The 25,218-nt window shown below is 29.1% G+C and overlaps 2 protein-coding genes and 1 long non-coding RNA gene across 3 annotated transcripts in view; all 3 read right to left on the bottom strand.

The window, feature by feature from the left end:
* Positions 1 to 10: 10 nt before the first annotated feature.
* Positions 11 to 25,218, bottom strand: part of LOC111686368 (serine/threonine-protein kinase pakF-like) — a 26,759-nt gene continuing 1,551 nt past the window's right edge. Inside the window, exons 2-4 of the mRNA XM_023448730.2 lie at positions 13,844 to 13,981; positions 214 to 426; positions 11 to 119 (exon numbers count right to left, since the gene is read on the bottom strand). Coding sequence (XP_023304498.2) covers positions 94 to 119; positions 214 to 426; positions 13,844 to 13,981 — 377 coding nt within the window. The 3' untranslated portion in view covers positions 11 to 93. The remainder of the gene's footprint in view (positions 120 to 213; positions 427 to 13,843; positions 13,982 to 25,218) is intronic.
* On the bottom strand, positions 11,458 to 13,827 carry LOC124420071. The gene is made up of 3 exons (XR_006941011.1): positions 12,823 to 13,827; positions 12,696 to 12,761; positions 11,458 to 12,625 (listed from the first exon to the last, which is right to left on the bottom strand). It is a non-coding gene; the product is annotated as an uncharacterized LOC124420071 (long non-coding RNA).
* LOC124420070 lies at positions 21,954 to 22,916 on the bottom strand. The gene has a single exon (XM_046951772.1). It carries the CDS (start codon positions 22,587 to 22,589, stop codon positions 22,047 to 22,049), a length of 543 nt encoding a protein of 180 aa, XP_046807728.1. The 5' UTR covers positions 22,590 to 22,916; the 3' UTR covers positions 21,954 to 22,046.

Below are 25,218 nucleotides of genomic sequence, written 5' to 3'. Positions count from 1 at the left end.
TACTTTTTTGTCTTAAATAACGTTTGTTTTATAATAATAAAAAAAATATGCTTAAAATAATATTAAAGAATTGTGGTTTATTTTGTGGTTACTTTAGTTCTTAACAACACGACGGGAACCTAAAAGAGAAAGAAAATTAAATAGAAAGAAAAAAATATGTTAAAATATTTAGCTAATTGTTATAAAGACTCCCAAGTGTTAAATTATTTTTACCTTTTTCTTTGTTTTTACGTTCCTTCTTGCCATTGCCACTGCCACCACCACCACTAGCCTGTTTGCTGGCACCATTATTGGGATTACATTTCTTGTTAATACTGCGCACGGCCTCACAGCTGGTCTCAACACCGCCTGTTGCTTTCAATTTATCCTCACGCGTCATTTGTCCATTAGCACATTCAGACCAGGCACCCTTTTCATAACGACAAGCTGTTTATGTTAAAAGGAAAAATATAAAATCAACTATTTATTAAATACATTTTTCCGGAAAATAAAATATTGGTTTAAAAATGTGTTTATGTTAAGCTATTAAATTTTGTTTTAAGAGAAAATTGTTAACAATTAAAAATTTATTAGCATTTACTAGATTTTTAGAGTTATTTTTATAGCCGCCTAATATATAGAAATATAATATGTTTTATTTTATCTTTAGCTCTTATACACATGTTTATTGCTTTCTATTAAAATCTGTAATAAATATTTCAAATTTAACGTTCTATAAAAGCAAAAGTTGTCTTTGCTTATTTATAATTTCCATTAAATTGGTTGTTGTCTTTGCTTTAAACAAACATTTGCTCTGTTTATCTGATTGGTTTTTCTTTATAGTTATTTTTTCGTGATTTTAACTGCGTCCGGTTGTGTTTTTGTTTGTTAAATTTTTGTCCTCAATTAATTTAATTACTTGTTGTTTATCAACGAAGTAAAAGTTTTGAAATGTGAAAGTGTGAAATGGAAATATGTATATAACAAAAATGTATATAAACAAAAATGTTCTAATAAGAATTGCACTGTCATTTGTTTACATCATCATTTAAATGCAGATGCTGGTGTTTGCAGAGTTGCCAGGTATGTTGTTTTACTTTTAATGCAGGGATACTAATGATTAACAATATTTTTAAGAATTTATAATATAAGATTGGGTTTCTAAGGTAAGATCTCGGAAAAGTATTATTTCGAGAACACACTATAGACTTTACACTGTAATGTATAGTCTAGTCTATAGTCTAGTCTATAGTCTAGTCTATAGTCTAGTCTATAGTCTAGTCTATATTCTAGTCTATAGTCTAGTCTATAGTCTAGTCTATAGTGTAGTCTTTAGTGTAGTCTATAGTCTATTCTATAGTCTAGTCAATTGTCTAGTCTATAGTCTAGTCTATAGTCTATTCTATAATCTATTCTATAGTCTAGTCTATAATTTAGTCTATAATCCAGTCTATAGTCTAGTCTATAGTCTAGTCTATAGTCTAGTTTAAAGTCTACATTATAATTTAATAAAAAATATTTAACTAAATTTAAATTGTTAGAAAAAACTAATAATTTTGAATTTAAAATTTTTTCCGACTTTTAGGCTTTTTTGCTTTTGACATTTTTCCTTAGTCAAATGTAATAGTCATGTTATCAACCGTTTTGGAACAAAAACAAAATATTAGACTTCTACTTTTCTAATTTTTTCGACATTTATTCGAAAGACGATTTATAAAAACCTTGTTCTACATATTTGGTTTTTTGACATGGTTTAACTGGAAATTCTGTTTAAATAGCGGCAACACTGTTTAACGTTCACTCTATTTCTTAACTCTCAATTCGCTCTGTTTACTCTTTATTTCTACTCTTTAGTTTTTTCTTGTTTTTATTTGCGGCCGGTTGTGATTTTGTTTGTGAAGTTTTAATTTGTTAATTTTGTAAAGTAAAAGCTGTGTGATTTTAATAATTCTTATATCAAAATGTTAGAAAATAGTTATATTTTGTTAAGTTAATAAAAGTTTTTGAAAAATAAAGTGTTTAATTGTAAAAAATTAAAAATTTTATAGCAGCGGCAGCCAAATTGCTAAAAATGCAACAGGTCGCCATTCATTTCATCACTTGTTGTTTATTAAAGAAAAAAGTGTTAAAATGTAAAATGTTAAAGTTGGAAATGGAAATACTTAACAAAAGTTGAAAATATAGAATTCTAATAAGAAAAAAATATAAAATGCAATAATAATTGCACGGTCATTTGTTTACATGTTTGCGAATGCAGTTGATGGTGTTTTCAGAGTTGCCAGGTATGTTGTTTTACTTTTAATGCAGGGTTGCAAATGACTTAGAGTAGTTTTAAGAATTTATAAGATTGGGTTTTTAAAGTAAGATCTCGGAAATGTATTATTTAAGGAACACACTTAATACAATTTTATAGAACTGGATTTTATTGTATTTTTAAATATATATATAGAGGGTTTAAAAAAATATTTATGTTGAGATATAAGGTCTTATAAAGGAATTTTGTGTAGTCTATAGTATAGTCTATAGTCTAGTTTATAGTTTATTCTATAGTCTAGTCTATAGTCTAACCTAAAGTCTACTCTATAGTTTAGTCTATAGTTTAGCCTATATTCGAGTCTATAGTCTAGTCTAATCTAATGTCTAGTCTAATGTCTAGTCTAAAGTCTAGTCTAAAGTCTAGTCTATGGTCTAGTCTATAGTCTAGTCTATGGTCTAGTCTATAGTCTAGTCTATAGACTATTCTATAGTCTAGTCTATAATCTAGTCTATAGTCTAGTCTATAGTCTAGTCTATAGTCTAGTCTATAGTCTAGTCTATAGTCTATTGTCTAGTCTATTGTCTAGTCTATAGTCTAGTCTATTGTCTAGTCTATAGTCTAGTCTATAGTCTTGTCTATAGTCTAGTCTATAGTCTAGTCCATAGTCTAGTCTATATAGTCTAGTCTATATAGTCTAGTCTATATAGTCTAGTCTATAGTCTAGTCTATATAGTCTAGTCTATAGTCTAGTCTATATAGTCTAGTCTATAGTCTAGTCTATATAGTCTAGTCTAAAGTCTAGTCTATAGTCCAGTCTATAGTATAGTAAAAAGTCCAGTCTATAGTATAGTATATAGTCTAGTCTATAGTCTAGTATATAGTCTATAGTCTAGTCTATAATCTAGTCTATAGTCTAGTCTTAAGTCTATATTATAATTTCATAAAAAATATTCAAGTAAATTTAAACATTTAAGCTTCTTTGCTACCTTTTTGGAACGAAATAGCCGATTGTTCAAGTATTAGAAAGTCGATTTATAAAACCCCAGTTTCTATTTGGTTTTTTGCATGGTTTAAGGGAAAAATTCTGTTCAAATAGTGGCAACACTGTTTTATGTTCACTCTATTTCTTAACTTTCAATTCGCTCTGTTTACTTTTTAATTCTACTCTTTAGTTTTTTCTTGTTTTGTATTTGCGGCCGGTTGTGATTTTGTTTGTAAAGTTTTAATTTGTTAATTTTTTTATAGTAAAAGTTGTGTGATTTTAATAATTTTTTTATCAAAGTGTTCAGTAATAGTTATATTTTGTTGGGTTAATAAAAGTTTAAGAGAAATTAAGTGTTTAATTGTTAAAAATGAAAAATTATATGGCAGCGACAGCCAAATTGCTAAAAATGCAACTGATCGTCATTAATTTCATCACTTGTTATTTGTCAATGAGAAAAAGTGTTAAAATGTAAAATATTAAAGTTGGAAATGGAATTACATTATAAAAGTTAAAAATATAGATTTCTAATAAGAAAAAAATAAAAAAGCGATAATATTTGCACTGATTTAGATTTTTGGTAAATGCAGTTGTTGGTGTTGTCAGAGATGCCAGGTATGTTGTTTTACATTTAATGCACTAATGATATGGAATATTTTTAAGAATTTGTAAGATTGGATTTTTATGGTAAGATCTCGGAAAAGTATTATTTCAAATAAAACTTTGTTTATTTATGGATTTTATTTTGTATTTTTAAATATATAGATTGATGGTTAAACATTATTCGATGCCGATTTATAAAATCCTAAATTCTATTGGGTTTTTTGACATGGTTTAAGGGGAAATTTTGTTCAAATAGTGGCAGCACTGTTTTATGTTACTCTATTTCTTAACTCTCAATTTGCTCTGTTTACTTTTTACTTCTACTCTTTAGTTTTTTCTTGTTTTTATTTGCGGCCGGTTGTGATTTTGTTTGTGAAGTTTTAATTTGTTAATTTTGTATAGTAAAAGTTATGTGATTATTAAAATTTTTATAACAAAATGTTCAGTATTAGTTATGTTTTGTTAAGTTAATAAAAGTTTTAGGAAAATTAAGTGTTTAATTGTTAAAAATAAAAAAAAATATAAGGCAGCGGCAGCCAAATTGTTAAAAATGCAACAGGTCGCAATTCATTTCATCACTTGTTGTTTGTCAATGAAAAAAGTGTTAAATTGTAAAATGTTAAAGTTGGAAATGGAATTACTTAATAAAAGTTTATAATATGGAGTTCTAATTAGAAAAAATATAAAATGCAATAAAAATTGCACTGTCATTTGTTTACATTTTTGCAAAAGCATTTGATGGTGTTTTCAGAGTTGCCAGGTATGTTGTTTTACGTTTAATGCAGGGATATTAATGATTTAGAGTATTTTTAAGAATTTATAAGATTGGGTTTTTAAAGTAAGATCTCGGAAATGTATTATTTGAAGAACACACTTAATATAACTTTGTTTATTTATGGATTTTATTGTATTTTTAAATATATAGATAGATGGTTTAAAAATATGTTTATGTTAAAATATTAGGTCTTATAAAGGAATTTTGTGTAGTCTATAGTATAGTCTATAGTTCAGTCTATAGTCTAGTCTAAAGTCTACTCTATAATCTAGTCTATAGTCTAGTCTATAGTCTCGTCTATAGTCTAGTCTATAGTCTAGTCTATAGTCTAGTCTATAGTCTAGTCTATAGTCTAGTCTATAGTCTAGTCTATAGTCTAGTCTATAGACTTGTCTATAATCTTGTCTATAATCTATAGTCCAGTCTGTAGTATATAGTCCGGTCTATAGTCTAGTCTATAGTCTAGTCTATAGTCTTTTCTAAAGTATGGTCTATAGTCTAGTCTATAATCTAGTCTATAGCCTTGTATATAGTCTAGTCTATAGTCTAGTGTATAATCTAGTTTATAGTTTAGTCTATAGTTTAGTCTATAGTTTAGTCTATAGTCTAGTCTATAGTCTAATCTATAATCTAGTCTATAGTCTAGTCTATAGTCTAGTCTATAGTATAGTCTATAGTCTAGTCTATAGTCTAGTCTATAGTATAGTCTATAGTCTAGTCTATAGTGTAGTCTATAGTCTAGTCTATAGTGTAGTCTATAGTCTAGTCTATACTATAGTTTATAGTATAGTCTAGAGTCTAAGCTAAAGTTTATATTAAAACTTAATAAAAAATATTTAACTAATTTAAACTGTTAGAAAAAACTGATATTTTTGAATTTAAAATTTTTTCCAACTTTTGGCTTTTTTGCTATTGCCTTTTTTCTTTGTCAATACTATTGTTTTCGAGCTGTTTGGAACAATATAGTAGACTTCGACTTTTCTACTTTTTTCGACAAGTTGATTTATATAACCCTAAATTCTATTGGGTTTTTTGACATGGTTTAAGGGGAAATTCTGTTCAAATAGTGGCAACACTGTTTTATCTTCACTCTATTTCTTAACTCTCAATTCGCTCTGTTTACTTTAGTTTTTTCTTGTTTTTATTTGGGGCCGGTTGTGATTTTGTTTGTGAAGTTTTATTTTGTTAATTTTTTATAGTAAAAGTTGTGTGATTTTAATAATTTTTATATCAGAATGTTTCAGCAATAGTTATATTTTGTTAAGTTAATAAAAGTTTTAGGGAAACAAAGTTTTTAATTGTAAAAAGTAAAAAATTATATGATAGCGGCAGCCAAATTGCTAAAAATGCAACAGGTTGCCATTCATTTCATCACTTGTTGTTTTTTAAAGAAAAAGTGTTAATATGTAAAGTATTAAAGTTTAAAATGAAATAACATAATAAAAGTTGAAAATATAGAGTTCTTATAAGAAAAAAAAAATACAAAATGCAATAATAATTGCAATGTCATTTGTTTACATTTTGGCCTAGTGAAGATGCAAGTGTTGTCAGCGTTGCCAGGTATGTTGTTTTACTTTTAATGCAGGTATTCTTATGACTTGCAATATTTTTAGGAATTTAGAAAATAAATTTTTGGGTTTTTTACGGTAAAGATTTTGAGAAGAGTATATTTTAAGAACGTACTAAATAAAACTTTGCTTATTTATGAGTTTTATTGTATTTTAAATATTGATGGTTTAAAAATATGTTTATATAAAGCTGTTACGTTTTACAAAAGTTTAAAATAAAAATATATTAATAAAATATAGTGTTTTAATAATAAAATATAAAATGCGAAAATAATTGTATTGTCATTTGTTTACATTTTTTCCAAATGTAGTTGTATTATAATTATAATAATTACAAATTAAAATTTAAAGTTTTGTTAAAGTCAATCTTTTCTTTGCTTATTTTTGTTTTCTTTAAAATTGGTTGTTGTCTTTGCTTTATACAAACATTGTCTTGGATGTTTATGTTTCACAATCCACTCTATTTCTTTACTCTCAATTCGCTCTGTTTACTTGTTTGATTCAACTTTTTAGTTTATTTCTTGTTTTTATTTGCGGCCGTTTGTGTTTTTGTTTGTAAAATTTTATTTTGTTAAATTTTTAAAGTAAAAGTTATGTGATTTTAATAATTTTTATATCAGAATGTTCAGCAATAGTTATATTTTGTTAAATTAATAAAAGTTTTAGGAAAATTTTATGTTTAGTTATTAAAAAAGGCAGCGGCAGCAGAATTGCCAAAAAATGCAACAGGTCGCCATTACTTTCATTATTTGTTGTTTGTCAATGAAAAAAGTGTTTTAAATGTAAAAATAAAAGTTTGAAATGGAAATACATAATAAATGTTTAAAATATATAGTTCTAATAAGAAAAAAATATAAAATGCAATAATAATTGATCTGTCATTTGTTTACATTTTTTGCCAAATGCAGTTGTTGTTGTTGTTTTCAGAGTTGCCAGGTATGTTGTTTTACTTTTAAGTTGGAAAAAGTTGAAGATGACTTTTTTGTACTAACAAAGTCAATAAGTCGACTTTGAAAGAATCAATTATGTAAATAAAGGTCGAAAAATGTTCATTTATTTTTTTTAAGCAATATAAAATAATTTTTTATTTAAATAAATATTAAACAATTTTTCACATTTTTGTTTCAAGTATAAAAAAAAAGATTTTTTGCGATTTTCAATATATGTACTAGTAAATTATTTGCATTTTAATATATGTACTAGTAATTTATTTGCATTCAAATAGAAATGTTTTAATTTTTAAAATTTTTGTATCAAAAAAAATTCGGTCAAAGTCCAAAAAAATCAATAAAAGTTGAATAAATTCGAAACGTCGGACTGATCTGTCGAAAGGACATTATGGCTAAAATGTTCCCTATAGAAAAGATTTGTCTGACATATAGAATTCTGATGGATTGAAACTCTATAAGAGTGAATTCTTTGATAACTTTTGTTCCTCATTTGGTACTTTTTAAATGGTTTATATAATTTTGTAACTTTTATATTTGTATATAAAAAAAATTCGGTCAAAGTCCAGAAAAATCAATAAAAGTTGAATAAATTTGAAACGTCGGACTGATCTGTCAAAAGGACGTTATGGCTAAAATGTTCCCTATAGAAAAGTTTTGTCTGACATATAGAATTCTGATGGAATGAAACTATAAGAGTGAATTCTTTGATAACTTTTGTTCCTCATTTGGTACTTTTTAAATGGTTTATATAATTTACAATTGACAAAAAAAAGTAAATGAAAATCAGTCAAAGGGGGGTCTTCTGTAATTTTTCATTATGGAACTGGTACTTTTAACATTTTTATAATCTTGGTCCTAGAAATACAAATTAAACACTTAGCATTCTTCATATTGTTTGTTGCTCACAGGATTCCAATGAAATAATAATATTTTTTTTTAAATATACGAAATAAAGAGTAAATTAATCCATCTACAATCGTTGGTAATTAACCAACTGATCTAAACTGTGTCTTTTCTTAAGTTTTCTTATTGGTTGATGTCTTTACTTTAATATCCGACAAAACAAAAAAATCATTTCTCTTATTTACGTTTAGTTTACTTAATCTAAATAACCGGTTCCTATTGCTAAAAGGAACAGCCTCTAGTTTAGTTAGTCACCTTTCCTTTGGGTTTATATTTATACAATTTAAATACATTTTTTAATCTCTTTTTTTGTGTAATTTTATCTTGATTTTATTACAAAAAATTGAAAAACAAATAAATATGTATTAAGAGAGAAGATAGCCACTCCAAATTGTACATTTTAGTTTGACCTAATTATTCAATAAAACAAATTTATGATATCATTGCTTTATTTTTGTGCAATGACATTTTTGTTCAAATTACAAATACTTGAATTCCCAGGAAAAATTTTAATCTTTTTTTACAAACAATTAAAATTTTAATATAATTTAAATAAAAATATGTAAATACTTTTAACTACATTTTGCTGTGAATAAATTATTTCTCAATGTTATTTACTCATTTAAAGCACTTTCATTTTCCGTTCTAATTTTTTGCCTTTTTTCTGTTTTTTTTTTGCAATTCTTTGCTAAATGCTTTTTAGAAAATAATTTTATAGATGTGTTAGTATTTCTTTCGTTAGTAACAGAAAATTCTTAATTACTTTTTCTCTACTTTTACTCGGGCAGTCAACCAACGAAACCATTCAAATAAATAACCACACACACGTGCCTCATACTCCAGTTTCTGCATTATCAAACTTAAACTACTGCTGTTGTTAGGTACTTGTGTATTTTAAACATTTTTTAATTACACATAATCCACCTCTATCAAAAACAATGTAACAATCATAACTAGTTAGTATCCTGGAAAGCAATTGCAAAAATGTTGAAGAAACCAAACCAAACGAGTGAAAATTACTGCATTTCTTGTTAGTTATATGTATATTTTTTTGCATTTTAATGCTGCATACAAAAATCTAACGCTCATTAAAATATTCATAAAAGAAAATAATGATTTTGTAACAAAAGGTGTGTGTAACCCTTTTCAATTTTAGTAGAGCATCACTCTAACAACACTACCACCAGTCTCATTATTCCTCCACCTACATCTGTAAATGAACAGCACACGTGTACAGTAGGTTGGTACTTGAAAAGTGTTCTAGTTCAGTTCTAGTTTAGTTCTAGTTCAGTTCTAGTTCAGTTCTAGTTCAGTTCTAGTTCAGTTCTAGTTCAGTTCTAGTTCAGTTCTAGTTCAGTTCTAGTTCTGTTCTAGTTCAGTTCTAGTTCTAGTTCAGTTCTAGTTCAGTTCTAGTTCAGTTCTAGTTCAGTTCTAGTTCTGTTCTAGTTCAGTTCTAGTTCAGTTCTAGTTATAGTTTAGTTCTAGTTATAGTTCAGTTCGAGTTATAGTTCAGTTCTAGTTCAGTTCAAGTTCAGTTCTAGATCGGTTATAGTTCAGTTCTAGTTCAGTTCTAGATCAGTTCTAGTTCAGTTCTAGTTCAGTTCTATTTCAGTTCTAGCTCAGTTCTAGTTCAGTTCTAGTTCAGTTCTAGTTCAGTTCTAGTTCAGTTCTAGTTCAGTTCTAGTTCAGTTCTAGTTCAGTTCTAGTTCAGTTCTAGTTCAGTTCTAGTTCAGTTCTAGTTCAGTTCTAGTTCAGTTCTAGTTCAGTTCTAGTTCAGTTCTAGTTCAGTTCTAGTTCAGTTCTAGTTCAGTTCTAGTTCAGTTCTAGTTTAGTTCTAGTTCTGTTCTAGTTCACTTCTAGTTTACTTCTGTTCACATCTAGTTCAATTCTAGTTCAGTTATTGTTCAGTTCTAGAACTGAACTACTTTTAATTTTAAATAGAACCCTAATTATAAAACGTTAAAAAAGCATCATTTAAGCAAACTTTTTCTAAATGTGTCACCTGGCACACGCTGAAAAAAAGTAAAAGAAAATAAAAAAAACTCTAAATATGGTATCATAAATTCAAGAGGTTTTCAATTTCTAACGTAATTAGGGCAAAAAAAAAAATGCAGGCATAAAAATTGTAAAACAATAAACTACATAATAATACAGGGTATTGTGATACAAAATATTAATGAAGATGTGGTATTAAACAAAATATGTATTCGCTAATTTAATTCAGATAAATGTTTTGTCTATCTTTTATTATCACAATATTAGTGATCACAATATTTTGATTATAAAAACAATTCGAAAGAAAATCATATTATTTAATTTTCACTTAAAATCTGTAATAACATTTAGTTATTGTACATCCTGTGTTATTGAAAATTCTAATGCAGATTATTTATTTATGATAAAAATATAATGCAGTAATTTATGTTACCAAATAAATATATAAATGTAGACCATAAATTAAAAAATAATTATATGCAAAGTAGCAAAATACATAATTTTGCCAAAAAGATGGGAGAAAAAGTAATTGGTAGTTTGTTAGTTATATTATCATGAGGGTAATAGGTTCAATTCACGATCAGGCTTTTGGCATTTTCACAAGATTAATCATAAAACTTTCTTACAAAGTTTATGAAGAGAATAAGATCGAACTTTTATGATTTGGAAGATCGATTCATTCATTGGATAGTTTTAAGAATTGAAACATAAAGTTGAACAGAGTATTAGATGAAACTCTGATTTCTTTCGAGTAATACAAACCCATGTCTAGACCTAACCTATCCACATACATATAACATAGTTTGAAAGTTTTAAATTTATTCTAAACAAAACTGTTCATAGAATTTTTTAGGCATTATTTATTTTAACTCATTTTCAACAACGTTTTTTCTAACTATTACTTTTATCCTTAACTAGATTTCCTCACACTCACACACTCTCTAAAATTTCATTGATTGTCCCTGTACAAATCAAATATTTTTAATCATAAATAAATTTCTGTTTGCAATAAAAATTTGATTCTTTACCAAAAAAATTGATATCTTTAGGCCATTTATTTTTTAGTCAGTTGTTTTAAATTACATTTTAACCTTAACATCATAAATTTAAAAATTTATCATGTTTGTCAACATTACCAGGTTACTTGTAGGAGTAATGAAAAGAATATTGAATGACCAAATATAAGTATATATTGCTTTTGTATAAGAAATTGAATGATATACACTTGGGACTTAAGATACGGATGATGAAAAAAAAAATACAAAGAAAGCAACAACTCGTAAAAGGTTGAAATATCAAACTGAAAACTTAAAAAAACGAACCTAAATACCATCGAAATATTTAAGATTTATTTAGATTTCTGGGTTTTTAAAAACAATAATTTCTACTTGTTAAATTTGTTCAACGAGTGCTTAATGTATTTTACTCTTTTTTGTTGTTGCTTTTTTTGTGGAATAAACCAACAAATTCAATGTTTTTTTCTTTCTGTTTAAATACAATTTTTATTTTTTTTACTATATTTACCAAGTGTATTTACAATATACCCTAGAGAAGTAATTAAATCCCTTTATATTAAGGGCGAATTGAAGAAAAAAAAAAAAAAAACAATTTTATGAAAAGAAAAAAAAAATTATTTACAAATCTTATATTTATAAATATTGTTGACAATGATGGATAACTAGAGTTAATAGAAATGTATAGAAATGAGGGGGATAAGAAATTTATACATTAAACATGAGCTAGAGTGTAATTGAAATATTCTCTTTAAATGCTAGGTGAAAAAAAAAGAACTGGAGAGATTATAGAAATTTTCTGTCAGATATGGAAATTTTCCATATAATGTATCTGGCGACAACGAATGAATTTGCTCAGCAAACTAGATTGCCACAATATTTCAGAAATTCTTTTGGAGAACCATGCATAGGCAAATTTTAAATTTAATAATCTTTATTCCACTTACATATAGTGCTTTACGTGAACGTTTGTTTTGTCAGCTTAAATTCATTGTAATCCTATTCAACCATAAGGTGTGTTAGCAAAGGCTCACACCTCTCCTCTTTATGACAAACGAAAAATAATTAGGTAAACAATTGTACATGACTGTTGACGATCCATGTGCCAGCACTAAGCACAATGTTATGCAAATCATACCCTAACAGAATGAGAAGTTTGCAGTCCCCTCACCTGACTCATCACTTGTTGGGTGAGTGATCCGCAGAAACTTTATTCATTCTATTTCTCTATGTCCGAACTTATTATTTCCACGAAGATCGTGAGCAACCTCTCAAAATTGTTTCATACTGGACGAGGTTTTAGACAAGGTTAATCGTGCGATTTCTTTAACTGCTAATTGAAAAAATTTAGCATGAAACGAAAATTAGGACCACTGACATCATTTACAATAAAATTGTCATGCTTCTAGCACATGCTGACTATACTGACATCATTGGTTGCAACACGAGGGCACTAAGTGGTGTATTTGATAAATTAAAAAGGCAGTCGAGGATCATGGGCCTTAAGGTTGATCAGGACAAAACAAAATACTTAATTGCGAGCGCGAAAACTTTACAATGACTGGAACATCACATACAACTGCTGAAACATCGCATACAACTGCAATTAATAGCAATAATGAAGTTAGTTTGGAGATAAAACGGATAATAATAAAAATACTAGCACATACCCCTCTCCCGACGAACGTAGGTACAACTGTAAAGAACGCTTATCTAATCCGTTCTTATGTGCGGCGCTGAAACGTTAACAATGAAAGTTTAGAGGTTTTGCTAGCTATGGTGAATGGAGAATCATACCCCGGCCCGTATTACATATGGTGAGGAACCAATAGATGGTTTGGAATGGAAAAAATGCGTTGAGACGACCAGGTGTAAAAGGATTACAAAGCACTTGAAGTAACTTGATGCTCGCAGAGAACTGGAATAACTGCCCTGCAGTTAAAAAAAAAAACAATGTATTTGAAAAAGATCATGGTTCTATTTCGTCATGGATCTATTATTTGTAAACGATGTTGAAGACAATCTTCACCTTAGTGTCCCCTTTTTGGACAGAATATTTTTGTCCTACTCTAAGCGGGTAATGCAGTAAAACGTATTAATGTTTATAGGTTTTGCCAGCTTGGATAGGTATAGTGAATGGAAAATCATGCCCCAGCCCGTATTTCATATGGGGAGGAACTAATAGTCTGTATGGAATGTAAAAAATGAGATCCAAATTCGAAAAAAATCAATGTATCTGAAAAAGACAGTGGTTTGATTGGTTCTATTTCGTCACGGATCTATTCATTGTAACCGATGGTAAAGACAATATTCACTCCCTTTTTTTGGGAGAGAAAGATTGGACAAAAACTTAAGCTTCCTTAAGTTTCCCTAAAACAGCACTAGCAAAAAGTCGAAACTTTAAGCTAGCACCGATTTTTATGCTATCGGCTAATATACTATTCCAGTGGGAAACTCCCTATCAAATTCGGTTCCCTATCAACTACGAAAACCTCGCTTCAGTTATAGATCTTATGCAGGAGGACAAACTTTTTGGAAAATTCTTGGTGATAAGAAAGCAGGAATAGTAATTGTTTATTGGCAATTAGAAAATCCTAACAGGTCATGACGGTATAAGTAGGATTTTTTTTATTGATTTAGCTACATCTTAAAATTATTTAACAATAAATTTCCCTTAAAGTTTATATAAAATGTCACACTTTTATGATCCACAATGTTAGCCACTCTTGAACAATCACTTCAAAGCATAAACTTGTTAAAAACAACTTTATTAAACTTTTTAAACAAATATATTCAAATTACAATTTCAATTACTTACTTTTTTTACATTTCTTTTGCATTGTTCTGGTTTCTAAACAATTTGGTTCACCCTTTTTTAAAGTTAAAATGCGGGAACGCATATTGGTCTTGGGATCACATTCCGACCAAGCACTTTTGGCATAACGGCAAGTGGTGGCTAAAAAATAATAAAACAAAAATTTTATACAAAAAAATAAAATCTGAAGTTCTTTAACAATATTTAACATTTTAATTAAGTTGTTTAAATATAACTGTGTCCTTTTTTTTCTGCTGTATAAAATGCCTTTAAAAATTTTTTAATTTTTTTTCACTCATTTTTTTAATTTTATCATTTCCTTTTTAATTATATAAATCATAGTTTATGTATTCATGTTTTTTTTTGCAATAATAACTACAGCGAAAAAAACATTTTTAACTCGTGACAAAACGACGAGGAAAAAAGTGTAAAGCATCTCTTTTATAATTAATGTTGACGTCTCTGATGATGACAACTACGATAACAATGCTTTGGCCATGGTTAATGTAATGATAAAAACAACAAAAATTTATTTCTCGCTTTTTTCTCCACTTCTGTCAGATAGAAATTTCTGTACGTTATAAGTTTTTTTGTTCTACCTCTTGATATCTATCCCCATTATCCCTTGAAATATGCTTCGTGTTTTATTATTCCTTTTCGAATTGTGTGTATTTTAAGTATAGCTGATAGAGCAGGAACATTTTTAGTTGGTTTAACAGGGTGTTAAGGATATGCACAATAAGATTGGTCCTATACCCACCTTAAAGTATACCAATAGGTTTAGAATAAATTTCTGAATCGATTTAGCGGCGTCCGTCCTTCCGTCTGTCCGTCCGTCCATGTAAACCTTGTTATCAAACTGCAGGTCGCAATTTTGAAGATAATTCAAATTGGTACATTGGTACATAATATTTTATTGTCCCAGGGACGAAGCCTATTGGAAATGGTTAACATCGGCCCATTATTTCACCTAGCCCCTTACAACTCAACCCGCCGAATAGGGCTTTTAAGTTAATATCATGTTTAATACAATTGTATCTCAAGAAAAAGCTACAAAACTAACTTCTATACTAGCCTTGATGAACCTCATGAACATTATAATTATAGGGCCTCATTTAACCCTAGACCCTATACAAAAGCCTTTTTCAAAATTTGACTTAAATATCCAGAATTTTATTTAACAATTAATGGCTTAGAAATATCTGATTTAAGGTACAATTCAACTTAATGCTTTATTATGAAAACTAAATAACATTTAATTTTTGTAACACGTGTAGGGTATAATTTGATCGGCCTAGCCCTACTATAATTTTTTACTTGTTTTTATATAATTATTGTATTTAAAAACTCTGTAAAAATTGTAATTAAGTTAAACCATTTTTCCTTTACTTTTTTTTAACATGATTATCATAAATACTTTTTTTGTATTCTTATACATTTTCATGAAAATCTTGTAGGAAATAAAATTTAATAAATCAGTATTATTATCAGAGTTGTGGTTAGAAATTATATTAAAAAGGGGTCATCATCCTTTTAAACAATCTAATGGAAAAGCAATTTGCAATACAAATTAGGAAACTCTAACATCTTTGCACAGTATTTTCGCGAATAGCAAAAGAGTTAATTACCGAGAGTACACCACAATTAGCTCGATAACTCGACATCCATATTACTTTTTTTATATTGGACCAGCACTTAGGGGATGACTTCTACTTATGCGAAGCATTGTGTTGGAAATAGTAAAATAGGTTTTGGGAAGGATGATAAAGGGAGTGGTGTTTGTGACTTAAATTTTCTTATATCGAAAGTGGCAGGATGCTTATTCCACATACGATCAGTGCGACTGAAGAATGAATTTTTCCTGTTGTGTGTTGTGCGGTCCACTGGCCAATCTATACGGGTACCAGGAACAAGTTCCCTAATATCAGAGGAACACATTCCATTGTAGTATCGTTGGAACTGTAAAATACACGCCACGTTGCGACGGTGCTCCAGTGATCGAGTAGCTCCTAAATTAACTTCGAAGCCCCGGTCCATATATGAGAGTTGTATTTCATTTTCGGTCAGATATAAGAGGTGTAAATGCTGAGAAGATGAAATAGAGTGAAGTATATGTTACACCGTTTCAAAAAACCGAGACACTAGTAAAATGTGTTTAGTTTAGCGGACATCGCACTGTATTTTCATTTTCATTCATCAAGAGTTTCCGATTCCTTAATATTTACATCACTCTGCCAAGTGTTTATGTGTTAAAAAAACAAGTATGAATTTATAGTCGGACATTGCCGGCCATATGATACCCTACACCAGTCAGTATGTTAAAATTTTGAATTTCTTTTAAATAAAGTATTTAATTTGTTTTATTGTGGAATATTTTTACTTATTGTTGACAAAAAAAGAAATTTTCTGCAAGAGGGCTCATATGGGAGAAGTGGTTAGTATGGGCCTATCCTTATAAATTTTGGTAGATGAATTAACGTCTACTTTAAGGTCATTTATGTAGATTTTAATCATTTTATTAGTAATTATAAGTTAATTTTGACCTACAAGTCATTATCTGAAGGGGAGTCTGTATGGGGGCTAGGGTCAAATGAGGCCCGGTCACAATAAAAATAAGTATTGTCAATTATTGTTCTATAAAACTAATTTTTGCTGATTTTCGTTGACATTATTAAACATTTAACGTACTTATGAGCCTAAAGGCCCGATTCGGGGGGTACGGTTGTATGGGGGCTAGGAGAAATAAAGGACCGATTTCAACCATTTTCAATAGCGATCGTCCTTGAACCAAAAAAAGAGTATGTACCAAATATCATCAAATTATCTTGAAAATTGCGATCTGTAGCGTGCGCACAAGGTTTACATGGACACACAGACAGACAGACGGACGGACGGACATAGCTAAATCGACTCAGAAAGTGATTCTGAGGCGATTGGTATACTTTAAGGTGGGTCTAGGACCAATATTTTTGGGTGTAACAAACTTCAGCACAAACGCATAATACCCTCCCCACTATAGTGGTGTAGGGTATAACAACATTGAGTCTTTCGGGCGATAAAATCGACTTAATATCTGAAGGGCTTGGACTATACTTGAATGAAAATGAATGACCGATATCGCTGTCACGCGCAAAAGATTAAATAAGTTGGAACTTTGACATAGGAAGTCATTTATTAACATTGGGTAGGGGAACGAACGTACTAAGAAAATCGTTCAGTTATACATAGATATGTGGACCTGTGAAACTTGAAGCACAATTAACACGTCTTTCTTACATCTATTTAGATGAGGAAAGTTTTCAAAGCATACATAATCTCGATTTAACCAAAAAACCTTTCTATTTCGAAGTCGTTTAAGTACAATATTATAGACGCACACTATTCCATTTATAAGACTTTTAATAAATAGTCTTCTTTTAGGCCTTTTCATAACCCACGAAAGTATTATATATAATCCAGGACTTTAGTCATACGTGCTTAGAGATTTGTTCGATTATACTAGGTCCCGTGAAACTTGAAGCTTGACCCACATATCTTCATTTTTATCATTTATGGAGATCATGAGATTCAAAAATTCGTATAGATTTTATTTAAATGTCTCTTCCTAGTATGATTCAAACTCGAGTTTATAGACTGATCTATAGATTAGTTTATTGAGTAGTCAGTAGACTTATCCATAGAGCTGACAGTAGTCTAATTTGTACTTAAAGTTAAACTTATTAATAAATGTTCTCTTCAATGTAACATTTTGTAGTGTAAGATATTCAAATTTCTGAAAAAAACACCGATGACGGAAAGTCTTCCTATAGGTTTTTCTAAAACCCTTTCTCATTTATTCTCACATTTAATTTATTTTCACTTAATTAGAAGTGTTTTGTCTTTCTTAGAATTTCAATGTTGGATAAAAAATTTTAAATTAGACTAAAAAAAAAGTTTTAGTTGATAAAACTAAAATTTTTAGAAAAGAATGTTTGTATTAACCAAATGTTGTTAAACACAATTAAAAAGCTGAATAACCTTTGCCACCGACACATATTTAGTGTACGCTCCTGTTTTTAATATAAATACATAGATATGTGTGTTTAAAACACACATACATATACCCAACAAAATACTCGTTTTTTTGGAAATATCTATAAAAAATCAGTTATAGAGATGGAAAAAAATAGCTGAAAATAATAATTCACATAATAAATTTTTGCCCTTTCCTATATTTCTCTACTATATAAGTATATGTAGTGAAAAATGAGCACATTTCATTAACACACATTCTTTTACACGCTGTCTCTTCTCCACCAAAGCGCAAAAAAAGATTATATTAAATATGAAATTGGTATATGCATGATTAATTATAAAAGAACATGAAATCCAATGAACAGAACAGAAAAAAAACGAAAAAAACTTATCATTTAAAATAGCATATAATGTAAATTTCACTTTAACCAAAGGCCAAACACCGACAAAAAAAAACAAGAGAAAACTGTGTTAATAAAATAACAAGCAAACATTTTAAACTTCCTTTATATCTTAGCAGGATCTTTTTAATATGTAGACCAAAAAAAGCTTCCTTTTATTTTGTAGCCAATAACCCTGATAACAATGCACAAAATCCTTTTTTTAACATAAAAAGAAACTAAATAATAAAAAAAAGTACACAATAATGTATCCTTTTATTCTATGACATCTTTGGTCTTCTGCTTTTTTGCTTTCCTTTTTGGGAAAATGTACCTAAATAAAATTTGAGTTTATATAGGGGAAAGTAAAACCTTAAGGGATTTTTAAGTAAATTTTCATTGAAATCAAATAAATTTAAATTTTTTAAAAGAGTAAAAGCGACTTTTAGAGCCACTACTTACTAAGTAATTATAGAAATAAGAACTTCCAAAGAAGTGTTACTTTCTGAAGTAATAGAAACTAGCTGTTTAAGTGGAAAACTAAACATAGAATTGTTTTAGAATTAAATATTCCTTAATGCAAAGTAATATATTTTAATCAAACTAAACTAAACTCAACATATTTTCCTTTAGATTGTAGAATGGTCCTCATTTTTTTAAGGCCAAACAAAAATCACATTTTGCTTGATGATGTACAAAAATGTTAATGTTAAAGATTGTAACATTAAAATTCTTCTTTCCCTTTCTCACTCTTTCTCTCCTAGTCTTATATAGCTTTAAGATTATTCTGTTGGCATAGATAAACAGTCCTTTTTTTTCTCTTCTTGATTTGATTTCCTTAAATCGGTTGGCAATTCATAGAGTAAAGTAGTATGAAATAGAAAAAATTGCAAATAAATTCTTAAAAAAATATATATATTTATATCAATGTGAATGTGCTAAGGATTTAAGACTATAAATTACATGATAATTTGATGGGATTGAAATGTGAACAAAATGAAACTATTTATTATTATACGACAAGGAATGTGGAAATACGATCTATAGGGGATGTCTATTTTTGTCGTTGATTTTTATAATGGTAAAAAATTTTATTTTGTATATAAAGTCTTGACGAAAAGCCGTAAAAGATAAACAATATTTTTCATTTCTTGTGAATGGTGGTATTTATAATAAAAAAAAATGGCAGAAAAGGTGTTCTTATTATAAAGAATTTATATCTTTTGTTAATATTAATAGACTCTTGCTTAAATGGTTAGGTGTAAAAGTTATAGTGGAGTTTACAGGCCAGGAAAAGGAAAACTATTATGAGCTATTCTAGGGTCCTTTTTATGATCTAGTAACTGGTTTAGTCTACGAATTAGGCTTTGGGGATTCTACAGCCCATAGACTTATTATTATCTAGACAGTGGACTAGTCTATTGTACAAGTATTTGCCATGTTTATAGGCTATTCTATAGACTAGTCTATTGTCAAGTCTATAGACTAGTCTATTGTCAAGTCTATAGACTAGTCTACTGTCTAGTCTATAGACTAGTCTATTGTCTAGTCTATAGACTAGTCTATTGTCTAGTCTATAGACTAGTCCATTGTCTAGTCTATAGACTAGTCCATTGTCTAGTCTATAGACTAGTCCATTGTCTAGTCTATAGACTAGTCCATTGTCTAGTCTATAGACTAGTCCATTGTCTAGTCTATAGACTAGTCCATTGTCTAGTCTATAGACTAGTCCATTGTCTAGTCTATAGACTAGTATATTGTCTAGTCTATAGAGTAGTCTATTGTCTAGTCTATAGAGTAGTCTATTGTCTAGTCTATAGAGTAGTCTATTGTCTAGTCTATAGACTAGTCTATTGTCTAGTCTATAGAGTAGTCTATTGTCTAGTCTATAGACTTGTCTATTGTCTAGTCTATAGACTAGTCTATTGTCTAGTCTATAGACTAGTCTATTGTCCAGTCCATAGACTAGTCTATTGTCCAGTCTATAGACTAGTCTATTGTCTAGTCTATAGACTAGTCTATTGTCTAGTCTATAGACTAGTCTATTGTCTAGTCTATAGACTAGTCTATAGACTAGTCTATTGTCTAGTCTATAGACTAGTCTATTGTCTAGTCTATAGACTAGTCTATTGTCTAGTCTATAGACTAGTCTATTGTCTAATCTATAGACTAGTCTATTGTCTAGTCTATAGACTAGTCTATTGTCTAGTCTATAGACTAGTCTATTGTCTAGTCTATAGACTAGTCTATTGTCTAGTCTATAGACTAGTCTATTGTCTAGTCTATAGACTAGTCTATTGTCTAGTCTATAGACTAGTCTATTGTCTAGTCTATAGACTAGTCTATTGTCTAGTCTATAGACTAGTCTATTGTCTAGTCTATAGACTAGTCTATTGTCTAGTCTATAGACTAGTCTATTGTCTAGTCTATAGACTAGTCTATTGTCTAGTCTATAGACTAGACTATTGTCTAGTCTATAGACTAGACTATTGTCTAGTCTATAGACTAGTCTATTGTCTAGTCTATAGACTAGTCTATTGTCTAGTCTATAGACTAGTCTATTGTCTAGTCTATAGACTAGTCTATTGTCTAGTCTATAGACTAGTCTATTGTCTAGTCTATAGACTAGTCTATTGTCTAGTCTATAGACTAGTCTATTGTCTAGTCTATAGACTAGTCTATTGTCTATTGTCTTGTCTATAGACTAGTCTATTGTCTAGTCTATAGACTAGTCTATTGTCTAGTCTATATAGTAGTATATTGTCAAGTCTATAGACTAGTCTATTGTCAAGTCTATAGACTAGTCTATTGTCTAGTCTATAGACTAGTCTATTGTCTAGTCTATAGACTAGTCTATTGTCTAGTCTATAGACTAGTCTATTGTCTAGTCTACAGACTAGTCTATTGTCTAGTCTATAGACTAGTCTATTGTCTAGTCTATAGACTAGTCTATTGTCTAGTCTATAGACTAGTCTATTGTCTAGTCAATAGACTAGTCTATTGTCTAGTCTATAGACTAGTCTATTGTCTAGTCTATAGACTAGTCTATTGTCTAGTCTATAGACTAGTCTATTGTCTAGTCTATAGACTAGTCTATTGTCTAGTCTATAGACTAGTCTATTGTTTAGTCTATAGACTAGTCTATTGTCTAGTCTATAGACTAGTCTATTGTCTAGTCTATAGACTAGTCTATTGTCTAGTCTATAGACTAGTCTATTGTCTAGTCTATAGACTAGTCTATTGTCTAGTCTATAGACTAGTCTATTGTCTAGTCTATAGACTAGTCTATTGTCTAGTCTATAGACTAGTCTATTGTCTAGTCTATAGACTAGTATATTGTCTAGTCTATAGACAAGTCTATTGTCTAGTCTATAGACTAGTCTATTGTCTAATCTTTAGACAAGTCTATATACAAGTCTATTGTCTAGTCTATAAACTAGTTTATTGTTTACTTTATTGACTAGTCTATTGTCTAGTCTATAGACTAGTCTATTGTATAATCTATAAACAGTTCTTGTCTAGTCTATATATAGTTCTTAAAATCAATGTACAATTGTATCAAGTATATGACTTTTAACAACAAAATAATTCTAATAAATTACAATAATTAAGTAAAAATCTCAATATATTTACAACAATATTGTGTTGTAAATTACTTGTTAAGAAAAAACTTACGTGATTTTTCACTTTCGCTTTGGGTTTTCTCAACGTTTTCTTTGTTTGCTTGTTTGCCACCGCCTGAACGTTTATTTTGGTGATTTTGTGATTTAAGCATTTGACGTTGTTTGTTGTTATTGCCTTTATTGTTATTGCTATTGGTATTTGGATGCTGTTTCTGTTGCTGTTTTGTGATTGCCTGATAATCCTGAAGCTGCGGAAAATTTCTTTTCCAAATGTTTACGTCTGTTTGAGGAAGTTGCTGTGGATGACGACGATGATGGAGTGGCTCCTGCTGCTGCCGCCGCACCCTCTTGAGAGGCTAAGTTTTTGTTTAATTTTTTATTATTATTTTTCTGACGTTTACCATCATTGTTTCCGTTGGCAGGCGAGAGGTTTTGATTTTGATCAGTGGCAGCACCTCTAGCTGAACGCACCAATACATCACCCGATTCCAGCGACATGACTAATTTAGCCGCTGTTGGAGATAATGCGGGTGAATATAAGGGTTCGGTGGAGTGTCTCTTTCCGTATTTTGAGGATCTAATATTACGGTTGTTGTTGTTGAGGCTGCTAGTCAAACGACTGCTGCTGCCGCCGCCATTTCTAGCGGATGCCAAGTTCTTTGTGCCATAAATCAATGTCGGTTGAAATGCCAACATGGCTAACAAAAGCACGGATGCCATTACGAGATTCATTTTGGAAAATGAGTTAAATTTTCTCTTACACGCAACAAAAGCAAAATTTACACACAGACACACTCTCTGTTACAAAAAATAAACAAACAAACAATGTGCGATAGTAAATTGTGGGTAAAAAGTTGTTGTTTTCACTCTAGTGCTGCTGTTGTCGTCGTCTTCTTTGTTGTTCTTGTTCAGGATGTTTTTGTTTGTGGTTTTTATAAAGAGTAGTGGGTTATTTGTTGTTCGACAATTTAACTAGTACAACGCTTTTGTTATAGTTGTTGTAGTCCTCGTCCTTATAAGAGTTTATAACTAGTTTTGTGGTTCTTGCCAAAATCTGCAAAAATTAAAGAAGAAAAATGAGAAATTATAACAAAAAAAGATTGAAAATATTCTGCAGGAGGAAAATAGGGAAATGAGTTACACAGAAAGTCAACATCATTTACGTTGTTATCTTTTGCAAAAATGTTTTAACAGAAATAAGTATGAATTAATTGTTTGTCAAGAACGACACTAAGATACTCTACAAAGAACATATTTCATTGATAGATAGATAGATAGATAGATAGATAGATAGATAGATAGATAGATAGATAGATAGATAGATAGATAGATAGATAGATAGATAGATAGATAGATAGATAGATAGATATAGATAGACAGACAGACAGACAGACAGACAGATAGATAGATAGATAGATAGATAGATAGATAGATAGATAGATAGATAGATAGATAGATAGCTAGATAGATAGATAGATATATAGATAGATAGATAGATAGATAGATAGATAGATAGATAGATAGATAGATAGATAGATAGATAGATAGATAGATAGATAGATAGATAGATAGATAGATAGATAGATAAATAAATAGATAGATAGATAGATAGATAGATAGATAGATAGATAGATAGATAGATAGATAGATAGATAGATAGATAGATAGATAGATAGATAGATAGATAGATAGATAGATAGATAGATAGATAGATAGACTACTTGGGAATGAATTGAAATAGAAAGTCGGAAAGATGGACGCACTAAAGTACAATTTATAATCTACTTCTAAATCTTCTAGACCGTTAAAGTAGTGTAATAGTATTAGTGTAGGGTTTCTAATCTCGCTAAACTGCTGCAATAATAGAATAAAGGACGCTTGAAAATAAGATCTGTAATTGTAAAATGTTACTAAAAATATATTTTAATTATTTAAAATTGCTAAAAACTACATTTGCCAAGAAATTCTTTTTATATCTGAATAATGCATATTTTTAAAACAAATCCAGTAATAGGGATTTAACCACAAACACTTAGTAATGCAAACATATGGAAGGCTTAACTTTTTGGCTCCTGAAAGGAATATCTTTTTACCTCAAGCTTAAATAAGACAACACACAAATAATTTTTGTGTTGGCAGGGAAAATTGGGCTTATTAATTTAGGCAACTTTTCTTTTTTGAAGAAATAAATTTAATTAAAAATCTGTATTAGTTAGCCAACAAGAAGTTTTAGTATTGGTGTGATATATATGAATTTTAGATTGTATTTAAAGCAGCAAATATTCCAACTGTAGTTCAAACATATTTTGTAATGATAACTATATATCAAACTCATTACTAGAAAGTTGTTTAGTTTATTAAAGAAAAAATCTAAGAAATTTTATTAATTTTTAATTATCTAATTTAAATTCCTATTAAGATTTCCCTACTTAACACACGAAAGCAACTCGTCCCCTACTGAATATCCATCTTAATCCCTGATACAATATAAATAATAAATCTGTCAACAGTTTTACTGACATTAAATTATTTTGATTATGATTTACAGACCAATAACAACAAGTAAAGTAAATGCATTAAATAAATATTAATACAATATTCTAAATTATTTGCATCCTTCGCTCATGTATGCATATCTATGTAAATGTCATAGCCGCCAACGTCATCAACAACCTGATTATCATTTTACTAATTGAAAAAAAGTAATAATTTTAACATAATTTCGTTATTAATAAGGTGTTTAAATGATTGTGGTGATATACATACATACAAATGTTTATGTGTTTATTTAAGCTTGTGGACTTAATATAACAGTTTAAAACATTAAATAGGAATAATTAGATAGATTGTGCGTGTGTTTGTATAGTTAACTAAATGGATTAGTTTTATATCAAATGCATAATAGGTTGGTCCTGAATTAATGAATACATGAATTTTCAAACGTTTCTAATAATTCACAACGTCTGTGAATTATATACTAAATCATATGCTAATGTTGATCTATCAACATAAAATTTTTTCGCACTATACTAAGACAAAAGTATGTTTGTTTATATGTATTTTTTGACCTATATTTATCTTTAATGCATTTAAACTTGCATTAGAGTCGTCTTAACTTCATTAACATAATTATGGTTTTATTGATTGTATATTAAATGGTTACTTTCACACACTTATGCAAAATTCAAGTACTTATAAAATCACTCAAAATATGTTGATTTATTAGGTTTTCAAACCTGACTGACAGAAACAACAACTAGATCTGAACTAGAACTGAACTAGAACTGAACTAGAACTGAACTAGAACTGAACTAGAACTGAACTAGAACTGAACTAGAACTGAACTAGAACTGAACTAGAA

This window comes from Lucilia cuprina, chromosome 5 (genome assembly GCF_022045245.1).
Source record: "Lucilia cuprina isolate Lc7/37 chromosome 5, ASM2204524v1, whole genome shotgun sequence".
NCBI lineage: Eukaryota > Metazoa > Arthropoda > Insecta > Diptera > Calliphoridae > Lucilia > Lucilia cuprina.
Note: the sequence above shows the minus strand (reverse complement) of the source record. Positions and strands in the feature narration are given on the sequence as shown.

Excerpts from the sequence above, each read along its gene's own strand:
- LOC124420070 (XM_046951772.1), bottom strand. The coding sequence starts at position 22,589 with ATGAATCTCGTAATGGCATCCGTGCTTTTGTTAGCCATGTTGGCATTT.